Raw genomic sequence first — 15,497 nt, forward strand, 5'->3', positions numbered from 1 at the left:
GCGGGTCAATGCTGGGGTGGCTGTGAGCTTGCCGCTGTGCTCCAGCCTGGGCAATGGAGTGAGACTCTGACTCAAAAAAGAGAAGAAAAAGAGAGATGAGCTATACCAGCGGTTTTCAAACTGAGCTGCACACAGGATTTCCTGAGGAGTTTTGAAAATACTGATGCCCAGCAATCAGAATTGCTGGGACAAGTACTGTGCTTTTCAAAATTGCTTAGGTGATTCTCATGTCGAACCCGTGTTGAGAGTCACTGATCGACACCAATAAAATTATAAATGTTTCAAGAGAATTTCTGTGTTTTAGACATGCTGTATTCTGAATCTGGCAAGTAATAAGAGACCACAATATTTAAATTGATTGGTTGAACTGTATTTCTGGTCACAAGTCGGGTTTTCCCAGAGCAGGTCACTGTAAAACCTTGGTTTGGGTTTTTTTTCACAGGAATACATGACTTTAGATAGCAATTTATAGGTGCTGGGGAAAACAGCTGCTATGACCGGACAGAGTGCTGGCATTTTACCACACTATAGATGTCATTCTCAAATGTTCTTTGAGTGTGCACTATTAGATGTTACTCAATATAGGATGCATCAAAGATATTGAAATATTTTCCAAAGTCTCATCTATTTTGAAATATTTGCTTCAATAATGTAAAAAAAAAAGACTCAGCCTACCTCCAAATCCTTCTGGCATTTATCAACTTCACTCCTTCTCCCTCAAGGAATTTCTTTTTTTTGAGTTGGAGTCTCACTCCGTCACCCAGACTGGAGTGCAGTGGCCACTCCCGGCCACTGCAGCCTCGACCTGCTGGGCTCTGGAGATCCTTCCGCCTCAGCCTTCCAAGTCACTGGAACTCCAGGTGCACGCTACCACGCCCGGCTAATTTTTGATTGATTGTAGAGATGAGGTCTCGCCAAGTTGCCCAGGCGGGTCTCGAAGCCGTGGGCTCAGGCCATCCACTCACCTCGGCCTCCCAAAGTGCAGGATTACAGGCTGAGCCATCAAGGCCAAATGCAATATTAAATTTTTGTGTATTTCACCACAATAAAAAAAAACTTGAGGCCAGGCACAGTGGCTCAGCCTATAAGCCCAGCACTTTGGGAGGCCAAGGTGAGAGGATTACCTGAGCCCAGGAGTCCGTGATCAGCCTGGGCAACTTGGTGAGACCTCGTCTCTACAAAAAATCACTATAATTAGCTGAATGTGGTGACGTGCATCTGTAGTTCCAGCTACTTGGAAGGCTGAAGCAGAAGGATCGCCTAAGCCCAGCAGGTCAAGGCTGTGGTGGCTGTGAGCATGCCACTGCACTGCAGTCTGGGTGACAGAGTAAGACTCCAACTAAAAAGTAAAAAATAAAAAAAAAAAAATAAACCTGGGAAAAAAATTTTCAACGTTTATGTCATTTAAATAAAATGGATTTACCTACCCATAAAAAATTGTAGTGCAACATTGTCTACAAGAATGCTGTCCAGGGGGACTGTGCAAAGTTTCCCAAAGTTTGCTGCCAGTTTCACAGTATTTATCTCCTACAGACAAAAGTGAATACAGGTTAATATTTTATCTAATCACTCATTAGGTTAAAAATCTTGACATAAATATAAGGAAAAAAACATCAAATTAAAATGGAATAAAAATAAAGTTCTTCCCTTCTCAGGCAAGTTGTTTCCTAATAAAATACTCCTGTTGAGTGAATTTAAACTCCTACTCTACGACTCTACCATAACTGTTCTCGTTAGGTCACCAATAATCCCCATGGTAGCAAGCCCAACGGTCAATTCTCAGTTTTCATCAAACTCAATGAAATCTTTTCCCTTCTGTAAATACTTTTTACCCTTGTCTTCTAGGACATCGCATGCCCAAGTTTCCTTCAGTCTCACCAACCAGCTATTTATTTACTGTGTTTCCTTGAATGGATCTTCCACTCTGTCTTAAACTCTATTCACTGAAGTGTCTTAGGATCAAGTCACTGCTATCTTCTTACTTAAACTCACTCTCTTAGATAACCTCATCCTGTCTCTCTACATTAAATAAACATCTGATAATTCTGAGATTCACAAAGTTTACCTCCATCACTAAACTTTCCCTCGAACTCAAGATTACCAATTAGCATGTCTACTTAACTGTCAAACAGGGATCTCAAATCAAAATATCCAAAAGTTGTTTCTCTCTTCCAAGCCTTCTCCTCCCTCAGTTTTACCCATTTTAGTAAACAGCATCACTATTTAGAAAGTTGCTCAAACCAAAAACCCTGGAATCATCTTTGAGTTCTTTCTTTTTTGCCCCATATTTACTACAGTAAGCAAATTCTGTTAATACTACTCACTTCTCACATCTCTTATCTGATTTAAAGCAGGTCTTATAAACAATCTCTCAGCTTCCATTCTCACCCCCACCATCCCACCACAGTCTACTCTTCACAAAAAGCCAAAGTAATCACCTTAATTCACAACTTGTCACTTGCCAGGGCAAATCTCCAACTGATTTCCATCACAACTAGAATAAAATAAAAATCTTACCAGGGACTGTAAAACCACATATGATCTAATCCCCAGGTTCTTCTGTAACTTCATCACTAGTACAACACATCATTCATTCCATACCAGCCACATTGACTTCCTCTGACTCACCAAGTACATTCCCATCTCAAGGCCCTTGCATTTGCTCTCACATCTGCCTAAAAGGATCTTCAATAACAAACAAAAGCAAATCACAGACTAATACCCTCATCTTTTTCACATCTCTCTATGCTCAAATGTCACCAAAGCTCTCAGCATTTACCTAAAACAGTACAAGACATTTTCTCTATTCTACTTTGCCATACATACTTCTTTCATAGCAGACATCAGCACCCAATAGGTACATAAATGTGCTTATTGTTTATTTTCTGACTCTGCAACTAAAATGTAAGCTCCATGAAACGAGACTGTCTATTTGGCTCATCAAAATTCAATACTGTGTGCCCAATCCACAAAATTCAACAAATGGCAAATTTTGAATAACTAAATAACATATGAGTAAATGAATATATAAATCAAAAAGTAGACTGGAATCTTTAATTACCTTACCATTTTGGGGTAGTGTTGAAATTAATCTCTTTGGCATATTTTAAACAAATACTATCATGCTATATTGTATAAGACAAAATTTTTATGAAAGTCTTGTTGTAAAGTGTGTCACTGGTAAATATACTATTTTGTGTCATTTACTGGACATTTTAATCACTATAAACAATTTATAACTAAATGTTTATTCAAAAGTACTTTACTTACTTTGCCTGACTGCAACCGCTGTATTCTTGAGTCACACACTTTCTTTACAAATAGTAAGCTATTTATTTGATTTTTTATAGTGTTGATATCTAAAAACAAACAAATTTATTAAGAGTTAGAAAGTGGTTAAAGTTGTTTGTGAAATATCTTAAACATGCACTTACTGTAAATAACAAAATAATCAATAAATAGAGCAATTATTTTATTCATTAAAAGAAATAATCTAAAGTTGTATAGTAAAATTATTTAATTAAAATTAAAGCATTCCAATTATCTTTAGAGATACTTATAATATTCACAGTATCACATTCAGAAAATAATGCTTTTACTCTAAACACATGGTAACATAATAAGGAAGATTTAATTAAAGTGAAAACAACAACCAAAATGACTTTTAGGTAAATTAATCAAAGTTTTGAAGATGTGATAGTCCTTAAGACAAATTTTCACCTAAATAAATTACTTACCATCACCAGCAGTATCTAGAGATCTAAGATACTGTAATTCTTCTGCTGCCTTATCTCTGACTGCTTCTAGCTCTCCAATATTGTCACTCAATTTAATAATGTTCATAAAGGCCTCATAATTGCAATTAGAATCACGGATCTGAAAAGAAAGTTTTAAAAAAGCAGGTGGGAGGAGAGCTCATGTATTAAGAGGAAAATTGAATCTTGAGTGCCTACTATGTACCAATGTGTTACATACCTAAAGCTTATATATAAATAAATAACCTGCACTCTTGGCACTTACATTTTAATGGGCCACAGACTGTAAGCAAAATATAATATACAGCACACTAGAAAGTACAGGAGTATGCTCAAAATGTTAGATGATAGCAAGGAAGCCATGATAGCTAGAACCAAATCAAACAAGACAGAGGAGTAGAAGGTAGGTCAGCAACAATGAAGGACAAACCTTGTAGTATAGTCTAAGGATCTTAGCTTTTACTCTGACAAAAATGAGAAGTTAGCACTTAGGAGTAGCACTCTCCCTGAAATATAAAAGGATCACTGTGATGCTATATAAAAACAGAATAAAGGCAGAGTTAAAAGTAGAAGAAAGACAAGTTAATAATAAAATGGAAGAAGATGGTGGCAGTGGGGGTGTAGTAAAAAGTGCTACGTAGTCTCTTCCAGTAGAGGACTGTTTCCAAAAGAATTTGCTGACACATCAGACACGGATATGAAATACAAAGAATGAAGAACTATACCAAGATTGCTGGCCTGACGATTAGAACAATGAACAAGATGGGAAAAATATCAAGAAGAGCAAGGGTTTTTATGTGGTGGGAGGGGTGCAGAATATCACGAGCTTGGTTTTGGACAGGTGAGATCCCATTAAACATCCAAATGGAGACAATAAGCATGTTTTGGGATCTGAAGGACAAGAGTTCAGAAAGGAGAACTAGGAAGAAATATGCATTTCAAAGTCACTGATACCTGATACTTAAGACCATGAAAGTGGATGGGAATCATTAAGGCAATGAGGGCAGACTGAAAAGAGAAAACTCTAGGACTGACACCCAGAACTACTAAACAGCAAAAAAGACTGAGAAAAGACAGAAAGTTGGGGGGGGACCAAGAAAGTATGGTGCCTTAACAAGCAAAATAAAGTAACAAAGAAAATAATAAGGTATGTCAAATGTTTCATAAAGGACAAAGAAAACATGGAGAATCTAAGAACTGACCATAAAATTTAACAATGGAGATCACACTTCTTGACCTAGAAAACTCTATTGGAGGAGTCTTTTCTTTTCTCTTTGTTTCACTGACAACTCTCTTGACTATGAAAGTTATGCCATAAAAAGAAGGGGCCTAAAGTAGAAAATATGATCAGAAATTTCTTTTGTTTTTGTTTTTAAAATGAGAGAGATAACAGAACAAGTGTGTGCTAATGAGAATGATCTTGCAGAGAGTAAAAATTTGATGATAAAGGACAGAAAGCGCCAAACTGCTGAAGCAATAAAATAAAATTGTCTAGAAGTGGGTTATAGAGCACAAGTAATGGAGCTGTCTTAGCTAGATGCACAGATACTTCATCCACAAAAACAGAAGAAAATATAGAATGTGTATAAATGATAGTAATGAATATATGTGATGACAGGACATTATTAAAGTTCTCTTTTGATTACCTCATTTATTCCAGTAGGTCATGGGCTAAGGGTGAAAAAGTACTAGATAAAACTGGAGGGGGTAGTAAAGAGCTATTCAGAAGAGTGGAGCAGAAAATAGAACAGGAAAAATGTAACAATTGCAAGGTAAGTTTAAAGGGCACAGTTAAGATTAGTGCTCATAAATTTCAAATGAGATAAAAGTAGGTTTGGAATAGAGTTGGCAGTAGTATTGGATTTAACCAGGGCTGTGGTATCACCTAGCAAATGACAGTCAGAGATAAAGGAGTAGAGGACATTGTAGAGAGAACAGTAAATATCACTGTCAATGAAATTTAAACTAAGCACAATAGGAAGAGGGAGCTGTGAAAAGGTAGTAGATATGGGATATTTTCTATTGTCAACAAAAAGTCAAGGAACGAAATACAGTAAAAGCCCAGACAATGAAAAACAAAAACAAAAACACATTACATGGAGGGGATCGATGGCACTGAGCAAATTAACTTCTTTGGAGGCAAGAAGACAATTATACTTTTTTTTTAAGTACGAAAGGAAAAAATTGCCAACCCAGAATTCTATAACCAATGAAAATATCCTTCAAACTTTGCAGTAAAATGAAGATATTTTCAAAAAATCAAAAGCTCAGCAAATAAGCAATACGCAGAATCCTAAAGGTAGTTCTTCAGAAGGAGGAGAAATGACAGCAAATGGAAATTTGACACCCACAAAAAAGAATGAACAGCTTGAAAATGGTAAATATGGGGATGAATGTACAAGATATTATTCTGTTCTTAGTTTCTTTAAGAACAGCTGACTGCTTAATGCAAACATTAACGTGGCATTGTGAAATGAATTATGCATGGAGATGCAAAATATATGATGACAAAAGAGAAAAGGATAGGGACTGAATTAAAATGACTCTGCAGCAAGGTTCTTCAGATTCTATGTTCTGTCGTACTCTAGGCTAATGATAACTTAGAGAACACTGTATTTCCCCAAAGCAACCATTCAAATAGTAACAGTGATATTAATTTAAAAAATAGCCGGAAAGTAATTTCATTCTTGTAATTAAAATGAAATGAATACAGGCATCTCTCATTCTATTGCACTTAGCTTTATTGTGCTTTAGTGTGCTTTTTTACACACTGAAAGTCTATAGCCACCCTGCTTCAAGTAAGTCTATCAACACAATTTTTCTAATAGTATGTGTTCATTTCATGTCTTGACATTTTGATAATTTCTCAAAATATTTCAAACTGCTTCATTATTACCATATATGTTATGATGGTTTGTGATCACTGATCTTTTTGATAGTACTAATGTAATTTTTTTGGGGGGGTGCCATGAACCATACCCATAACAAGATGGCAAACATAATCAATAAATGTTGTATGTATTCTGACTGCCAAATTAACTGGCTGTTCCTAGCATCTCTCTCTCTCTCTTTGTTTAGGCCTTCCTATTCTTTGAGAAGCAACAATATTAAAATAAGGTCAATTAATAACCCAACAATGGCCTCTAAATGTTTAAGTTAAAGGAAGAGTCACAAAACTTATTTTAAAACAAAAGCTATAAATGATTAAGCTTAGCAAAGAAGGCATGTCAAAAGTCAAAACAGACTTATTCAAGTAAGGATAACTCACTTTAAGAGATAACTTAAAAAGCTGAGAGAGGTGAGGAAACTTCAGAAGAAAAGTTGGAAGCTAGTAGAGGTTGACTCATGAGTTTTCAGGAAAGAAGCTATCTCCAGGACATAAAAGTACAAAGTGAAGAAGCAGTAAGTGTTGAGGAGAAGCTGCCCCAAGTTATCCAGAACAGCTAGCCAAGATCATTGATGAAAGAACTACACCAAAGAACTGATTTTCAACAGAGACAAAAGAACCTTCTACTAGAAGATATCATCTAGGATTTTCATAGCTAGAGAGAAGTCAATGTCTGGATTCAAAGTTTAAAAGGACAAGCTGACTTTTCCTGTTAGAGGTTAATGCATTCGGTGACTCTATGTTAAAGTCAGCACTCATTTACCATTCTGAAAATCCCCTAAAGAATTATGATAAATCTACCCTGCAAGTACTATGTAAACAGAACAAAAAAAGTGTATTTTAAACCTGCTGTTGAGACCTACTGCTCAAAAAAAAAAAAAAAAAAGATTCCTTTCAAAATATTATTGCTAGCTCACAATGCACCTTATCACCCACAAACTCTGTAAAGACTTACAGAGAGGTTAATGTTGTTTTCATGCATGCTAACACAACATTCATTCTGTAGCATATAGATCAAGATGGCATTTCAAATTTCAAGCCTCACTATTTAAAAAATACATTTCATAAGGCTATAGATCATGATTTCCCTGACGGATCTAGGCAAAGTCAATTCAAAACCTTCTGGAGAGGATTCACCATTCTAGATGCAATTAAGAACATCTGTGACTCATGAAAAGAGGTCAAACTATCAAAATTCACAGGAGTTTTGAAGAAGTTGATTCTAACTCTCATGGATGACTTTGAGGAGTTCAAGATTTCAGTGGAGGAAGTTATGGCAGATGTGATGAAAATATCAAGAGAACTAGAGGTAGAAGTGGACCCTGAACAACATAAACCACACAGATTGAGAAAACAAAGTATCAAAATGTGTGTTGGGGGGGAGGATGGAGTTACAGTGTAAAGCTTTTTGGGATTTTGTTTTTTGCTTTGCAATCAAAGTTAATTTGTCATCAGTTTACAATAATTTGTTATAATACTTTTTTGTAAGCCTCACAATAACCACAAAGCAAATAATAGTTAAACTATTATAATAGTTAAACTGTAATAGTTACACTAAAAATAAAAAAGAAATTAAAACACACCCTGATACCAAAACCAGTCAGGGACACAATAAAAAAAGGAAAACTACAGGTTAATATCCCTGATGAACATACATGTAAAAATCCTCAACAAAATACTAGTTAACCAAATTCAACAACACATTAAAAAGATCAATCATCACGATCAAGTGGGATTCGCCCAAGGGTAGTAACATATGCAAATCATTAAACATAATATACTTTAACAGAATCAAGGACAAAAATATGATCATTTCAATAGATGCTAAAAGAGCATTTGATAAAATCAACATCCTTTCATGAAAAAAACTCTCAATAAATTAGGCATAGAAAAAAATATCTTAACAGAATAAATTCTATATATGACAAACCCACAGCTAATGTCATATGAATGGAAGGAAGCTAAAAGGTTTTCCTCTAAAAACTGTCACTAGACAAAGATGTCAATTCTTACCACCTTTACTTATTATCATATGGGAAGTCCTAGCCAGAGCAATAAGGCAAGTCAAAGAAACAAAGGGCATCCAAATTGGAAAGGAAGAAGTAAATTTGTTCTTGTTTGCAGACTATATGATCTTATATTTAGAAAAACCTAAAACTTCCACCCTAGAACTGTAAGAATAGAAAAACATATTCAGTAAAGTTGCAGGATACAAAATCTACATAGGAAAATCAGTATCATTTTTATACACCAACAGGAAACTGAAAAAGAAATAAAGCAATCTCATTTATAATAGCTACAAAAAAATTACCTAGAATTAAATTTAACAAGAGGTAAAAGATCTCTACAAGAAAAATGATAACATAACACAGATGAAGACACTGAAAAGGACATAAATGAAAGATATCTCACGTTCATGGACTGGAAGAATATTGTTAAAATATCCATATGACCCAAAGCAATCTGCAAAGTCAGTATAATCTATACCAAAATACCAATGACACTCTTCACAGACATAGGGAAAAAAAATCTTAAAATTTGTATGGAACCACAAAAGACCCTAAAAAGCCACAGCAATCCTGAGCAAAACTAGCAAACCTGCAGGTATCAAATTACCTGACTTCAAAGTATACTATCAATATATAGTCCAAAACAGCATAGTATTGACATAAAAACAGAACACACAGAACAGTGGACCCAAATAAATAACCTAAAAATAAATCCAAGCATATAGAGCCAACTCATTTTTGGCAAAGTGCCAAGCACATTCATTGGGGATAGAATAGTCTCTTCAATAAATGGTGCTGGGGAAACCGGATATCTATATACAGAAGAATGAAACTAAAACCCTATCTCTCATCAAATCAACTCATAATGAATTAAAGACTTAAGTCTAAGACCTAAAATTATGAAACTACTAGAATAAAACACAAAGGAATCACTCCCAGGACATTAGTTTAGAAGGTCTCTTGAGTTAAGATCACAAAAGCACAGGCAACCAAAGTAAAAATGGACAAATGGGATCACATAAAGCCAAAAACTTCTGAACAGCAAAGAAAATAATCAACAGAGTAAAGTGACAACACATATAGTGGGATAAAATATTTATAAACTATCTATATGACAAAAACAATAATAACCATAATATATAAGAAGCTCAAACTCAATAGCAAAATAATAATAATAATCTAAATAATAATAATCAAAATAGCCTATAAAAATAGGCAAAACATATGAATAGACATTTCTCAAAAGAAGACATGCAAATGGCCAGCAAGTATATGAAAAAAATGCTCAATATCACTCATCAGCAGAGAACTGCACATTAAAACTACAATGAGATACCATCTCACCTCAGTTAAAATGGCTCTTCTTCAAAGGATACAGAAAAAGGGGAACCCTCACACACTGTTGCTGGGAATCGTAATCAGTAAAATCACTCTGAAGAACAGTAAAAAAGTTCCTCAAAAACTAAAAATGGAAAAACCATAGATCCAGAAATTCTAAAGCTGGGTATATATCTAACAGAAAGAAAATCAGTATATCAAAGAGATATCTGCACTTTCAGGTTTATTGCAGAACTATTCACAATATCTAAGATATGAATCAACCTAATGTCCATTAATGGATGAAGAAATAAAGAAAATGTGGTACATCTATACAGTGGAATATTATTCAGTCATAAAAAAAGAATGAAGTCCTGTCATTTGCAACAACACAGGTGGAACTGGAGGACATTATGTTAAGCGAAATAAGCCAGGCACAGGACGGCAAATAGTATATGTTCTCACTAATATGTGGTGGTTTAAAAAAAAAAAAAATTAACTCATGGCGCTAGAGAGTCAAATGATGTTTATCAGAGGCTAGGAATGGTAGCAGGAAGGGACTGTTTAAATAGGGAATGGTTAATGGGTACAAAAATACAATTAGAAAGAATAAGAGTTAACATTCAGTAGCACATTAGGGTAACCATAGTTAACAATAATTTACTGTATATTTCAAAATAACTAAGAATGGAATTGGAATGTTCTAACACAAAGATAAATACTTCAGGAGATGGACACCCTCAATTTTACCCTGGTTTGATCATTATACATTGTATGCTTGTGTCAAAATATCCATGTACCCCATAAATATGTATATTATGTATCTATAATGTTTAAAGCAAAATATTTTTTTAATTTTAAACTAAAAATTATAAATTGTGGCAACTTATCACTTGAGAATGAATTTTTAGGAGAATTCCTAACCAAATTATATGCATTTTAAAAATTTTAAATTGTGTGGTTATACATACTTTGAAAGTTTTTGGTAGTGCTACTAGGACTCTAAAAAAGTTAGCAATGGAAAAGAAGAATCAAGTTCTATGATCTCCAGGAAAGCCTCCAGGAATATAAAATTAATGAGACAATTTTGAGTAAGTACCATACTCTGGTCTGAGAAACAACTGAAGAAAAACAATAATAAAACAATGGCAAGCTTGATAATGCCTAAGAGACATCAAAGAACAATCAAGTAATTCTTAGGAAAGCAATAATGAATTAATGAGGACCAATATTTTAGAATAAATTCCAGATCCTAGAAAATGAATCTAAGATCTAAACGTATATACTAAAGTGTATCCCCAGCAGGTAGCACATTTATAACTCACTGACCATGAGTTTATTAAGAAAAACCATATATAAAAAGAAAAAAAAATTAGCACTTATAAACTTATAATCACTAACTCTCTGATATATCTGACAGAGGAGAAAACTATGAGTTAACTACAATAGACACATTAAGCAACTTACAGAAACAAATCAAGAACGCAGGTCTGATTCTCACTCTACAATTCTATCTTCCATGTTTTCCTGCATTATTTAATATAAAATTTGAGATACATGCTATTCAAGTAGTTCAGATCCCAAGTAGTATTTAAAGCCAAATAGCAACTGTTAAAAATGCCCATCATCTATACAAAAGGCCTTCCCCCTCCCCACACACAAAGGAGTTGTCTTTTAGAGGGTGGGCCCCTTGTAGTACACCCAGATTTTGTTCCTCTCAATCAAATGGTGAACCGAAGCTTTTATCTGGAAATTTTGTGAGGCAGTTTTTGACCAATAAAACGAGTATGACTCCCAAGTCCCACCCTCCCTATTCACCTGATCTCTCCGCCAGCAACTTTCTTTTTGTTTCCCTGGATGAAATAAGTCCTCAAAGGGAAATGTTCTGCCCATGTGTGAGTGGTAAAACAAAAAATGGCAGAAGCACAAAAAGGCATCAAAACTGACAAAAACTGTTTTGAGCAGTGGAAAAAGCATCTCCATAGATGTATTGAGAGTACCTTAACGGTAACTGAAGTTTAAACATGTAAGAATAATTACGTAACTTTTTTTTTTTTAATAAATAAGTTCTTTTTTGGGGGGGGTCCTCCTCGTACACATGGGCAGTAAAATATTCTCCTCAAATAGTAGCACCATAAGTGTACAGATGATAATCAACAAATTCTTAAAGAGAATCTAGCCAGTACATTTAACATAAGAGCAAAGAGAAATACAGGGATTACTTTAGAAACATTTTAAATTTCTGTAATTATTGCTGACATCCTGATCTCTAAACTGTATTTTTACAGTTGAAAATTGTTTCAAAAAGCGTTGTCATTTTAAAAGGTACTTACCATCCATATGACATACTGATTAATATAATCAGGATCACTGAGTTGATTTATTAATGGAAGAAGAACTCCTCGTGCAAGGATTTCCTGGAAAAAAAATTTGTTTAAACAAAAAAGAAGTATAAAAAATAAGCTTCTCAAATCAATAGAATGATGCAAAAATCCTAAACACAATGCTGTTACTTAAGAAAAGTATGAAAAGTATAACTTGATGACCTATACAATCTTATAAAAAAGATGAGCAATTAAACCTCAGTTTAAATTTTAAAATGAGCTATATCAACCTGGACACATGTCCACAGTAACAACAGACCTGAGTGAAAAAAAGCAAAAGGGTATTCCTCTAGTACATTAGTACTGATACCAATTTTTAAAAGGCAAAACAAGCCGGGCTCGGTGGCTCAGCCTGTAATCCCGTGCCTTTGGGAGGCTGAGGTGAGTGGATTGCCTGAGACCGCGGGTTCGAGACCCGCCTGGGCAGCGAGACCTCATCTCTACAATAAATCAAAAATCAGCCGGGCGTGGTAGCGCATGCCTGTAATTCCAGCTACTTGGAAGGCTGAGGCGGAAGGATCGCCAGAGCCCAGCAGGAGAGGCTGTGGTGGCCGGGAGCAGCCACTGCACTCCAGTCTGGGCGACAGAGTGAGACTCCAACTCAAAAAAATAAAAAATAAATAAAAGGCAAAACATGAGACTGAAGGTGTGTATAGGCCCCAAATTTATCTGTACAATGTCCATTTTTATACTTAACCCTGAATTATACCCCACATCTTTAAAATAAAAATTTTAAAAATCGTATAAAAACAAAGAAAGGAAAGGATACAATATTGGAACTGTGGTTACTTCAAGAGAGAAAACAGAACAATGAGAGTAAAATATTAAAATGACAAATTTTGGTTGATACATGTCTATTGTAGGCTTTTCTATGAATATTTCCTTATAAAAATATTTTAAAAATAAATATGATAACACAACCTACTCAATATTCTCCAAGAATATACCTTCCCATTTTTGGCAGTTGTTCATGCTCCTGCCTATCAAAATTCTGCTCTTCCTTTTAAAACTAACTACAGAATCTATCCTATCAAATAAACTGAAATACTTTTTAATTTACATGCTGAAAATACACTCATGCCCTATATTTATAGCATTTATCACATAATATTTTCTATGTAATTGTATGTCTTGTATTTCTCTAACTAACTAACGCTACCAAAGAATCCTTTGTATATAGGTGGGATTGGCCGAATGATTTACTGATTTTTTTTCAACCTTCAAAAATATTTAATTCTCCTGCCCTACCTTCTCCAGGTCATTATTTTAAACATAGCAGGCATTTAAGAAATGAATGGAAGTAAAGAAACTAAGAATTTAATACTGAGTCGATAAATGTTTTCACCTGGTATCAACCTTCATTCCTGAATGCCAGTGAAATCTAAATTTACGAAACACCATTTTTTAAGAATACCAGGAAGGCTGTTAGATAACAAGCTTAACAGGATGTTTCACTCTTCCAAGCAAAGGACAATTTATTTATTCCTTTTTCTCATATCTCTAATTTACCTTTGTCATTTTTCTAATAAAAATTCATAGAATGTGGATTTTCCTTTAAAGAAACATTTTATATAATTCTACTTTTAGAAGATGTACTAGACAAATCTCTGACACTTGTACCCCACGATAAATTAGTATGTCCAGAAGGGACTAATGGAGGCACAGTAATGTTTGGAAATGTCTTTGGGGACATTTTACAGTACTAAATTACAAGGAATTGCTTCTTTCAAGGTTAGCTTTCACCTCTAATTTCTCAAGAATTATATTAATTTATGTAATTTCTTCCTTCAAATTATGTCTCTGGCAAAATGTGTCCAATTTTTAAAAAGTACTTTATAAGGAGAAAATTCACATACACAAAAAAATTCTTTTCAGAATAAGAAAAAAACACATGAGGAAGAATTCTAAACATTTTTGTTTCTTATTAACTCAATTTTTTAATCTGTCTTAGAAAGCCACTTTGATCTCCTAATTTGCCTCATAAAAGGGTTTGGTTAGTCAAGAGCTAATCATATTACTAAACAATTCCTGCATTTATTTTAGTAAGAACTCTAAATATTCCAAAGTAAGTAGTCATTTCCATGTAATTCCTATTTTAAGACACCTTAATTTCTAGAAGACACCACCAGCTGTCAAATATAGGGGCCTAAAAGATACAAAGTTAATGAAGCCATGAATCTTTAAATGAATAAAACAGTAATGGCAAGAAAACGGATGCAATTAAATAGTAACTATCTCAGCCAGGCTCGTAGCTCAGCCTGTAATCCTAGGACTTTCGGAAGCCAAGGGGAGTGGATTTCCTGAGCCTGCGGGTTTGGGATCAGCCCAGGCAACTTGACGAGATCTCGTCTCTACAATAAATAAAAAATTAGCCGGACCTGGTAATACATGCCTGTAGTTCTGGCTATTTGGAAGGCTGAGGGAGAAGGACTGCCAGTGGCCAGCAGGTCGACGCTGGGGTGGCCATGAGCATGCCACTGTACTCCAGCCTGGGCAACAGAGTGAGACTCTAACTCAAAAAAAAAAAAAAGTACCTATCTTATTCAAATACTGTGATTTGTACAATCTATATAAAGGATCCATCCAAAGAAAAGAACACTTTCATCTGTTATTTAATCTAAACAAAAATGTCTTTTGAAAAATAGATTTAATTACTGACAAAAGGAAACTGATAAAAAAATTTCTCTCAACTTAAAATTAAAAAACTGATTTGCTAAATGTGTGCTCTATAGTTATCCTCACTCAATTAGATTCAACCAAAAAGAAACAAAACATTACCCTGAAAGAGAAATCCAGAGCAAAATATATCTGTCCATTAAAACCCTACTTATGGGCCATTGCCTTGCTAGACTCTGGTGTGGCCATGTGCTCTCTGAGCTATGGCTGTTGCCATGCTTCCAGGCATTGGCACCTCCCCAACACTGGGGAAGTGAATCTTCTAACTCCCTTCTCTTTCTCTCTCTAATTTACTTTTAAATAAGCTATATTTATTAATAAATAAATAAATAAAACCCTACTAATTTTAAATAGTAACCTCATGTAACAAGGCAGATCTTCATTTGTGGCTGTTAGGAGTCAATCCTTAAGGAGCTGAAGGACCGACTATGTGCCAGGTACTATATTAACCACTAAGTGTAAAATTATA

At 34.7% G+C, this 15,497-nt stretch overlaps 1 protein-coding gene across 1 annotated transcript in view; it reads right to left on the reverse strand.

Moving 5' to 3' along the window:
• LOC103260722 (sorting nexin-13-like) overlaps positions 1-15,497 on the reverse strand; it is a 102,350-nt gene that overhangs the window by 18,282 nt on the left and 68,571 nt on the right. Inside the window, exons 9-12 of the mRNA XM_021712487.1 lie at positions 12,302-12,385; positions 3,738-3,876; positions 3,271-3,359; positions 1,428-1,527 (exon numbers count right to left, since the gene is read on the reverse strand). Coding sequence (XP_021568162.1) covers positions 1,428-1,527; positions 3,271-3,359; positions 3,738-3,876; positions 12,302-12,385 — 412 coding nt within the window. The remainder of the gene's footprint in view (positions 1-1,427; positions 1,528-3,270; positions 3,360-3,737; positions 3,877-12,301; positions 12,386-15,497) is intronic.

This window comes from Carlito syrichta, unplaced genomic scaffold (assembly GCF_000164805.1).
Source record: "Carlito syrichta isolate Samal-C Ts95f unplaced genomic scaffold, Tarsius_syrichta-2.0.1 Scaffold303315, whole genome shotgun sequence".
In the NCBI taxonomy this organism is placed as follows: Eukaryota; Metazoa; Chordata; class Mammalia; order Primates; family Tarsiidae; genus Carlito; species Carlito syrichta.